The following is a 10,644-nucleotide window of genomic DNA, read 5'->3' as shown; positions in this document are numbered from 1 at the left end:
CATGTGACCACGCAGTCAGTCAGCTTGTCTGCCACAGCCCTGCAGCACGAATGGCGGACTCTTCTGCCCCTGAGGTTGAGATGCTTGCTCGAAGATTCTGAAGCTCCGGTCCCTGGTGAAGATAGAGAGCTGAAGGCAGACTGGATTTGGAGCCAGAGCTGCCAGCCCTAATGCTAGACCTGGGCCTTGCTCTGTTAGGAGCACAGGGATGGTGAGGAATACTCGGTGAGGAGTTTGGAGACGAACGGATTTTTATTATTCTGTATGATACTCGGGCGACACATTAACACACACACAGGCACACACACACATACACACAGAATGTCTTGAAAAATATTGGTAAGCAAAACATTCAAACTCCAATGTCCACTACCAGGAAGACTCCTGTTAATGCTTGTGGTTTGTGAAGGCGGGCAAAACTGCCACTTTGCCCTACTTCCATAGACCTTGCATACCAGAATCGGGTAGGAAAAAAAAACCACTTTGCATGTTCAGAAAAATTATACAAAACTTGGCTAAAGACAGCACGGGTTACTGGCTATTATTCCAGTGCAGTGCTGGGCTTTGCTTTCTATTGAAGTTTTCAAAACTGAGAAGCTGATTTTAACTTGTAGACAATTTGTCTGTTACGGAAATGATTTATATTCGGTAGACAGATAACATCAATGGCTACAATGGATTTTCCTTAAAATATTAACTAGTTCTGTATTCAACTCAGCAATTGTATCCTTTCATTTTCTACATATGAAATTTAATATACATTTTGTTTATATTATATTCTGTATGTATACATATTCCCCTCAACCATTTTTCATATTCTTAGCATTTCCTTGTGTTGAAAAAAAGTCATTTGCTTAATCATTTCTAAATTACAAGTTATAATTTTACCTTTTCAAAAATTAGCATCGTTAGACAAAACAAATACCATTTTCACCATGTCTAAAAATATGTTTTCGAGAAGTCTGGATTCTCTCTCTAAACCAACCCTATTATTAACTTCTGCAATTCTTGCCTGAAGGTGTGGTATAATCTATTTATTATTGTGGAAAATACACATAACCTAAAAATCATTTTAACCATTTTAAAGTGAAGTGTACAATTCAGTGGCATTAGCGTATTCACGATGCCATGCAATCATCACCACTATTTCTGGAATGTAATTGCCGCTCTAAAACATTCCAACTTTTCTAAATGTTTTTATCCCTAAACATTCCTTTAACCCTTATAGCGCAACCTTTTATGTAACTGTCTCCTTTCCAATATGTCCACCTATAACTTGAGGCACTAGATATATGCATATTAAAATAAACCCTGTTTTAGTAATTTTTGCATATTCCCAGTGCTTGTCTCTGAAAATATTTTTAGTATGGTGTATTTTATTCTAGAGTATAGAGTGTATGAAATTTCTAGACTTATTGAAACTACATAGAAATTGTCTACTTACATACAAGATTTTAAAATGGAATCTAATTTTCCATAGATATCACATTCTTCTGTTTCACTGGACATAAAAGCATCAGCGTCACTTAATGACAATAAATAGATCATTTTTAAAACCATGGTGTTTCCTTACTACTTTCCTTGGACTAGGATCATCACAAAGGAAATCTTATTCTTGACTCCATTTAATTTGTGTTATTGTACTCTCTCATCTTTCACTCTTTGGGTGAAAGAGTGTAAGTTGGTACTAGTTGTAAAATGTGCAGATTTGCCTGACTTAGCTCTTTGAGCTGCCCTCATTTCAGCTGCATCCCTCACTAAACTTGCCTTACCTCTTCCAGGTAGATAGGGTGCATCCTTGCTACTGGGACAGGCCTTCCAAGTACACACTTTTCTTCACGTCACCACAGCTCACTTCTAAGAATGACCTTATCCTACACTTTAGTTACGAGTTTAAGTGGGTCCTTCTTCACTGAAGCATTTCTCAAATACCACAGCCTGCAGAAATCTCATTCTTAAACTCCAGGAATGGGATTTTTCAATGAGGGTGTTTGTCATACTACTATTTATATTTGTAAGTGTGCATAATGTATCTGTACCTTGATTTCAAACTGAAGGGTCACTTCTTCCAATTTTCACATAGACCTTTATTGAAAACACAGACTTGAATAGAGAACCATACGTTTAAACAACAAATAGCAGGGTAGCTTGCACAGGTGTCAGTTCATTGGAAGCTTAATACTGAAAAATATTGCAATCTGGACAGCAAGACAAATAACAAATATGTTTTCAGCTCTAATATTCATTTGGCATCCACAAAATGATCCAGCTCAAATTAAGAATCAAACAAAGTTAACATCAGCATTAAAATATAAAGTTACAACATAAACCAGACTCTGAAAACCAAAGCACTACTCAGGGCTCTTTGGGAACATAAGGCTGATCAAAGGCAGGTGGTTATTCATATTAGCTTTGTTGTCCCATCTCAGGATCATTTTGATTGTCTATTTGGACTTGTAGTTCCTTAGCTAACTTCTCAAATTCATGGAATGCAGAAATAAGTGGCTCAAGATTGAAATCCTCATCAATTAAGGACATAGTCCCATTTTTTATGATATTACTGATATTCTGAAACATCTTAATGACAATTTGAATATTATCATTTGTCTCTTCTATGTTAAAGAGACCCACAAATATCGATAGAGCTTTGGCACTGAATAGTTTTTTTGCCACAATAGGATTTTCAGACAAATTCAATAGCATTTTCAGAATGTGAAACTTCGTTCTTGCATTGCCTGTAGTTAATAAGGAGAGAAACCCAGACATATAATTGGCAACCAGTGTGTGATAGTCAGTAGTTATAGTGAGGTGTCTAAGCATCCGTAATCCAAGCAGCTGCTCAGGGGAACCCACATTATGAGCAAGGGTTTCCTCACACACTTGACATATGAATGTCTCAATCATGTTTAGATTTGGGTAAGGTGGAGCCATGTGAATCATATTTTCCAGGAAACTTGTCCTAACTCGGGACGAAGGATAATTAAGCAAGGTTTCAATAAGTGAGACAACACCTGAATCCCGAATAAAATCTCGAGTAAATTGAGAAGCACTTCTCATACCCATTGCAATTTTAGATATTTCATGAATAAAAGGATCCCGGATTTTGTCCATTAATAGGAGGAGTTCTTCAAACTCTCCAGTACCAATTTTAAGCTCACATTGTATGCAGCTGCAGGACCAACTCTCAGGCTCTGCACTCTCCCTGGCCTTAAGATGCTCCCGAATTTCTCTGACTGACCTGTAGGATGGATCATACTGAAATGGGAACTCAGGTTCAGTCTGATCAGGCTGAAGCAGAGATTCCTGCTCTTCCCCTTCTGAGGTAAATTCTGCATGCTTGGGCTTTCCCTCAAACATTTCAGAGAATACAGATGCTGCTTCTTCAGGAATTCTAAAGGAGCTTGGAGATGGGAAGCCAACTCCATGACAAGGACCAGGTTTGAATTCAACAGTGACCTCTTCCCAAGTTTGGGGCCTGGATGATGTCTTAAGTTCCTCCTCAGCTGAATGTCTGAATCTGGAATTAGCCTTGTATACAGGACTGGGATTTAGGTCAAAGCAGGCCTCATCCCTATCCCAGAACCAGGATCCAAATATGGCCTCTTCTTCAGACTCTGGCCTGGCCTCTTCTCTGGCCACAGCTCCCAAACTGGACTTTTCCTCAGTCCAGAACAAGGATCCACCAATGGCCCCCTCCTCCACCCCTGGTCTGGATTCACAGATGGCAGAAGCCCCAGCTTCCATACCAGCCTCTTTCTCTGCCCAGAACCAGGACCCAATAATTACTTCCTCTTCACACCTGGGCTCTTGTTTGACCCTGCCACTGTTATTAACATCTTTCTGGGCCCTGGGCTTCAAGATAGCATTAGGCTCTTCCTTGTCTCTGGTCCTAAATCTACTATTTGCCTCTTCTCCAGGCAAAAACCAAGACTCCTTATAGTACTCATCTTCAGACTCAGATTCAAAAAAGTCCTCTCTCTTTGTACTGAGCTTGGACCTCATATTTGCCTCATCCTTGACTCTGGGCCTGAGTAAGTTATTGGTATTTTCTCCAGCCCACAAGCAAAATGGGTTGCCAGACTCCTCTTCAGACCCAGACCAAGAATCAATATAGGGATCTTGCTTGGATCTGGGCCTGGATCTAGGGTTAGGCTGATGTTTAGCCCTGTGCCTGGACCTGGTATTGGCCTCTTCCCTGGGCCATGATCTGATACTGGCCTCTTCTCCGGCCCAGTAAGAAGACATTGTAGAGGTCTCATCTGCTGACCAGAATCCAGACTCATTAGAGGCTTCCTCTCTGGCCCGGGGCCTGGGATAGCACCAAGACCCCATATTAGCTTCCTCCCCTGTTCCAAACCAGGGTTGGATTCCTGTCTGAACCTGGGAGCCAGGAAATGTCTCAGTGTCCACATTGACCAGTTCCCTATCCACAGACAGGGCCAAAGGTTTAGCAACTGACCCAGAATCAGTACTGACAAGTGGCCACGCTACAGCATTGGTCTGGGCCAAGCTCTCTGTCTGTGACATTGCCTCTGCCCCAAACTCAGTCTGGGCCCAAGCTTGGGTTTCATCTTTGGGCCTTGCCCCAGGGATTGCCTTGGCCTCAGTCTTAGGACGTGCTCCCCCTATTGCCCTGGCTTCAGCTTTGGGCCTTGCCCCAGCCATTGCCTGGGACTCAGTTTTGGGTCTTGCCCCAGCCATTGACTGGGACTCAGTTTTGGGCCTTGCCCCAGACATTCCCTGTGATTCAGTTTTGGGTCTTGCCCCAGCCGCTGCCTGCGATTCAGTTTTGGGCCTTGCCCCAGGCATTGACTTCGACTCGGTTTTGGGCCTTGCCCCAGACATTACCTGTGCCTGGGTCCTAACCTTGGGTCTGACCACCAATGGGACTTCGTTCTCTCTTTCAGCTCCACCCCCAACCTCTTCTCCAGCCTTCTTTTCAGGCTTCACCTGAGCAGAAGGTTCAATCTCAGCCCCAGTCATGGTGTAAGTTACAGAGGAGGCCCAGTTAAGTAACTCTATCCTAGTCTCAGCCTCTACCACAGACCTCTCACAGTTTTATATCTTCACACTGTTCTTTCAGTGATTCAAGTAGTACAGTTGGAAACAAATGTTAGAATCAATCACCAGTCCAGCAGTCAATCAACTTCCTTCCGTAGCCTAGCCTCTGTCAACATCACAGACAAAATGCAGAAGAGGCACAACCAAGCTGGGGGATGGTGGATGTTCCTGGGTAGGTGCAGACCTGTTGAGGGTGGTGGTCAGCAGCAATTCCAGCACCACTAGAGTTGCCACTGGAGGTGTATCTAGGGAAAGAAAAATGACATGGGGCTTTGACTATCTTCCAATTGTATCACTCCATGCAGCGATTCACACAGAGAGACTGGACCTTGAGTGCTTAGTAAGACAGTTGAAAGTCTTTCTGTCACCCTCACTTCACCCCACACATTAACCCCCAGAGTTGCCACATTATTTTGCCTGCTATGAAACAGGTGTGAGGTTAGTAGTAAAGGGGGTTGCCAACAGGAGAGGCTGAGGAGCCCGTAGGCTAGACCCTAATCACTCTTAGACCAGTGTTATCTCCACTTCCCCACCCAAATTTGTACCCACTCTCATACCACCTGCAGGGATGTGGTGCAATTTCTCCCTCCTTACTTTTTTTTTTTTATGATAGTCACAGAGAGAGAGAGAGAGAGAGAGAGGCGCAGAGACACAGGCAGAGGGAGAAGCAGGCTCCATGCACCGGGAGCCCGACGCGGGATTCGATCCCGGGTCTCCAGGATCGCGCCCTGGGCCAAAGGCAGGCGCCAAACCGCTGCGCCACCCAGGGATCCCTCCCTCCTTACTTTCTTTCAGTGGTATTAAGCCCTATAGCAGAGAGCAGGTTGTCCTATGGAAATGTAAACATGCAGGAGAAAATGAACTCTGACTGCTTAGTTAACAGACACACTGATGCCTAATGTAAACATATCTCTGTTTAAAGTTCTAATTTGTCTAATTTTTCCTGTCTACTGGTCTCTGTTTTCAGGTCTTCTCCTCCAGTCACAACCTAATCCACACCTACCCCAATATTCCTAATACCTCCTGCAGGAAATGGACAAGAGATGTGGCAATGTGCAAATCTGGCAGAGTACAAGACATGGATCAAACACATACAAGTGGATCAAAGACACCTGCTATGATCTTATTCTGAGACTATCCCCTGTATTGCTGTCCTTCACACCAACCTCCAGAGATTTGAGCCCGTTTCTTCCTCCTTCCCTTCCTTGCAGAAGTGAGCAGCTTTAAAGCAGGCCTATGGACAAACAAATGAAAAAGCATGACACTCAGGAAACCATGGTAGCAAGTGAGCTCTGGATGGACCCACAAATACCAAGGATGGGAATCCAATATTGGTTTTTCAACAGAGTCCTCTTGGTAGAATATTCTAGTTTTACATAAGCTCTCCATTTCAGAGTTGCAGACAAGGACATCGCTTGACGTCACTCTCTTCACATAGCTCCTTTCTCCAATTCTAAGGATTCACCACTAGGTGTACCACATCCCACTGCCTTGCGCAGCATAAATTGGGGGAAGGGTGGCCGCATATTCTAGAAAAAGGTTGTGCAGTGACACTTGTAATTACGACTTCTGTCTCACCCTCACCTCCTAGTCCATCTTTTCCTGCCACAAATTTTGGGTGGAGGTGAGGAAGGAAGACAAGGGAAGTGCTTAGAAAGCTATTACAAAGAAGAATTTTACAAGGTATTCCTGGATGCCTGACCTGTTCTGGTCGCAGTCACCCCACCCTGATTCGGGTCTCCACACTGTGGCTGCTGCCCACCGCCGCCCCCACCCCCAGCTCCACACACACCTCCAGAAATCCAGGCCATTGTCCTGCTCCTCCTTTTTCTGAAGCCTCTCCTTTACAGATGCACCCTGCGGGACGAAACCGCCAGACCTACCGCGCAGAGAGAAGACTTTGGCATCAATCAGCCGCCTGTGGTAAGGGACGGCACCCGCGGCGCGGGCCCAATAGGGCCCCTTCCAGAATCAGGGCCCGGAGTGGCCAACTCCGCCCGCCACCGGCTCCCGCCAGCGGGGCACAGCGCTCGGACGCCGCCCCCCTCTCCCGCCCCGGCGGCTTTCCTGGGCGCCCCCCACCCCAGCACCCGCTCCGCCATTTCTTCCTCAGCAGCCTCCCCCCAGAGCTCTCCCCCGGCACAGGCACCGTCGAGGGCGGGTCGCGGGTCCCTGGAAAGGTGGCTGCGGAGTGGAGGGCGCAGTTCGTCTCCACAGGATCCGAGGGAGCCAGCCTCTCCCGCCAGCCCCCGTGCCCTGGGCCCGGCCCGCGCGGGTCGCCGCCTCTCCTCGCCAGGGTCCCGTGGCGCTGCGCACCTCTCTCAGGCACCAGCTACGACCGGGTCGCCTCCTCTTTGCCAGGCTGCCAGGGTCTGGGGCTCGGGAGGGCTGGAAGCGGGCGACAGTGGGGGCCTCCCCCACCCCACGACACCCCCACTTGCCTTCACAGGCTCAAGGTGCCGGTCGTTGGGCTCCCCCTCCTCTCAGAGCTCCTCACCCGGATTCCCACCGCCTTGCGTGCGGCCACAGTTGCAAAGAGGCGTCCCGCCCCCCCCGCCCCCCCCCCCCCCGCGCTGCCGCACCAAACTGGGCAGGGGCTGCGCAGGATGCCGCACGAAACGCTCGCGGCGAGGGTGTCGGGAAGGGGGGCGGAGGGATAAGGCACGAATGGGCTCGACGCCCCCTCCCCGGCCCACCCTAGTTCCGACCCAGAGGGGGCGGGGCCGGGAGGAGCCCCGGCCTAAGGGGCGGGCTCACAGCAGCCCGCCTCTGCAGACAGACCTCGGCCGCGACCACCCCCTCATCGCTGGCACCGCGATATGTGGGACTGGGGGACCCTTGGCGGTGGGGGCTAGCATCGAGAGACCGGGGGTGAGGGGGACGGGGGGGAAGGGCGGAGAAAGTGCGCTGCAGGCAGCAGCGGATGGATATCAACCGCCCCTCGGTGTGGGAGAGCCCCCAGACCTCTCACCGTCTGCCTGCCCCCCTCCCCCATTCCGTCCGCCACCCTCACTCGAGGCTGGTGGGCGAGGGGCTGTCAGGACAGCAGGCTGCAAGGGGAGAGACGACCTAAGCCCAGACTGCCCCGGGGGTCCTGGGGTGGCCCTTTCCTTCATTGCTTCGCGGGGCCACGGAAGGGAGGAAGGTGGGCGGGGGTTCCCATGGAGGCCTCACCACTGCGCCTTTTCTAATGGAAGGCGACCTACACACCTGTAACCTGAGGAAACCAACCACTGCTCTGCGCGCATTCTTTCTGCCACACTGCTGTTTCCCCCGCCTCATTCAAACCGGTAACATGGCCGGGATGAGCACTGGGTGTTATTCCGTATGTTGGTAAATTGAACACCAATAAAAAATTAGTTTATTAAACAAACAAACAAACAAACAAACCGGTAACCTGCTTTGCCATTTCACGGTCCTCACAGTTAGTTGCCCAAGAAGGAGGGCCGTTTTTTTCCCTATCAGGACCCGCACTGGGTCATACGATCTTTCCTGTCTGTTGCCCCCGTGGCCGGTGCCGGGCTGGTCCTGGCTCCTCTTCAACTGGGCTATCAAGTCTCTTGCAGTCCCATCCAAGCTCTCACGATCTTCGGCAGTGTGGAAATGTGGCAGGGATTAGAACCAGCTTGGATCTCAGCCACTTGCCATACACACCTGTCTAGTTTCCCCAGCCACACTTTGGAGGAAGGCGTCATCCTGTACCTACTTCCCCAAGACAGAAGCCTGGTGGTTCTTGAATCCTCTCATTTCTTTACCTTTACATCCTTCCTGTCGTCTTGAGCCCTTCCTTTCTGTGCTCCATGGCACAAACAGAGCAACATGTTTAAGCTCCACTGTGGTTGAGCACAAACCTGCTGGTGCCCATTTTAAACCCAATTAAATGGCACTTTCACTGTGATAGGCTGAATAAAGGTCCCTCAATGACGTCCATATCCTATTTTCCATAGCCTGTAAATATGTGATGTCACAGGGCAAAGGAGAAGTAAGATTGTTGACGGAATTAAGATTGCTAATCAGCTGAATTTAAAATAAAAATATGCTGGGTCTCTTCCTGGCCAGTGTAATTACAAAGGTACTTCAGATGTGGAAGAAGTAGGCAGAAGGGTCAGTGTCACAGTGAAGTAGAAAGAGAAAGCATTGCTGGCTTTGAAGATGAAACAAAACCAAGGCACAAGGAATGCAGGTAGCTTCCTGATGCTAGAAAAGGCAAAAGCATTTCAGAGAAATGAATCCTGGCCATAGCCTTCATTTCAGACCAGTGAGATCCTTGTTGTTTTCCCAACATCCAGGACTGTAAGATAATACTTTTGTGTTATTTTAAGCTGCCAAGAATGTAGTAATGTGTTGACAACAGCAGTAGGAACTGAATTTACTCACCATGTTGATAAAGTCCATTCCCCTTGACTTACTTTACTTAGCCTTGAACCCCTGGGAAGATCACCTTGGGGGCTCATCTCTTACCCCTATAACCACCCTCTCCAGCAACCCCCATCTCTATTTTCTAAAGAAGAGATTTTTGCAGTGGCCTTTGAGGTTTATCTTGAAGAAAGTCCCCATTTGCTGAAAATCACTGATGTTTTTGAGGATGAAAAGGGAACCATATTCTTTCCAGGAATTTTCAGGTATTTTAATTTCATTCCAGGAATTTTCAGATATTTTCATTTCAAGTTTTGTTTTTAAACATTTATTATAACTGTGCAATATTTAGGTGATAAAAATATCTGGAGATGATTCTATACAGTATCTGGACTGACAGTGGACATCAATTATCAGAGGAGGGCTTCTTTTTACTGTGCTGTTTAAATGGCTTTAGTTGAATTGTGGATCATTTTTTTCTTTGTTCCATAGCATATACCCTCTTGGTTGAATGCCAGGCTTGAAGAAGGGAGTCTGAGCTCTGCTGGGATCTGTGGGTGTGTGTGAAGGTCTTTACCTCCCTGAACTGTTCTTTCACTTTCTTAAAGTCTCTGGTGCCTTTCATTAATTCAAGAAATACATATGAATACTTTTATCTTAGGCACTGGAATTAGAGTAGAAACAATCGTGAAAGAAATCCCTGTTCTTGTGGACGCTACCTTTACTTATGGTTTCAATCTCATCCTAAACGTTTACAGATATAGTCAAAATCATACTGGCACAAGCTCCTCTGATAATTATGGATGTGGTAGAATCTTGATTCCAAAATCTTTCTGACAGAGGGATGGATCTATCAATAGCTGAGAGATTTTGTTGTTAAGACTTTAAAATACTTGTTGAACAATTTATTGTGAATTTATTTAGAGGACAGGAACTATTATTCATTAACATTTCTTGAACTGAGAAAGGCCCTATTTTAAAATCTTCAAGTGTATTAACTTATAACAATAGTGGGATATTATCAAAATATACTATTAGAACCTTCATGTAACAGGTGAGGATACCAACTCAAATAGATTAAATTTCACCTTTAAAGTCAGAAATCAAAATGATTAAAAGATTAAGGGATACTGACCTATGTCTACCTGCTAAGCAATATTTAATTCATCCTACGATGGATTACAGTCTAACAGATTGCAACAGCCATGGTTCCACTATCACTGACTG

At 46.6% G+C, this 10,644-nt stretch overlaps 1 protein-coding gene across 1 annotated transcript; it reads right to left on the bottom strand.

The window, feature by feature from the left end:
• Window positions 1–2,062: 2,062 nt before the first annotated feature.
• On the bottom strand, window positions 2,063–5,131 carry GPRASP2 (G protein-coupled receptor associated sorting protein 2). The gene has a single exon (XM_055337659.1). The coding sequence runs from the start codon at window positions 4,981–4,983 to the stop codon at window positions 2,407–2,409; it is 2,577 nt and encodes an 858-aa protein (XP_055193634.1). The 5' UTR covers window positions 4,984–5,131; the 3' UTR covers window positions 2,063–2,406.
• Window positions 5,132–10,644: the final 5,513 nt, after the last annotated feature.

This window comes from Nyctereutes procyonoides, unplaced genomic scaffold (assembly GCF_905146905.1).
Source record: "Nyctereutes procyonoides isolate TBG_1078 unplaced genomic scaffold, NYPRO_anot_genome, whole genome shotgun sequence".
In the NCBI taxonomy this organism is placed as follows: Eukaryota; Metazoa; Chordata; class Mammalia; order Carnivora; family Canidae; genus Nyctereutes; species Nyctereutes procyonoides.
The sequence above is the reverse complement of the archived record's forward strand: the minus strand, read 5'-3'. Positions and strand labels throughout refer to the sequence as shown.

What these genes read in the sequence shown, in the direction of transcription:
- GPRASP2 (XM_055337659.1), bottom strand. Translation starts at nt 4,983, where the DNA reads ATGACTGGGGCTGAGATTGAACCTTCTGCTCAGGTGAAGCCTGAAAAG.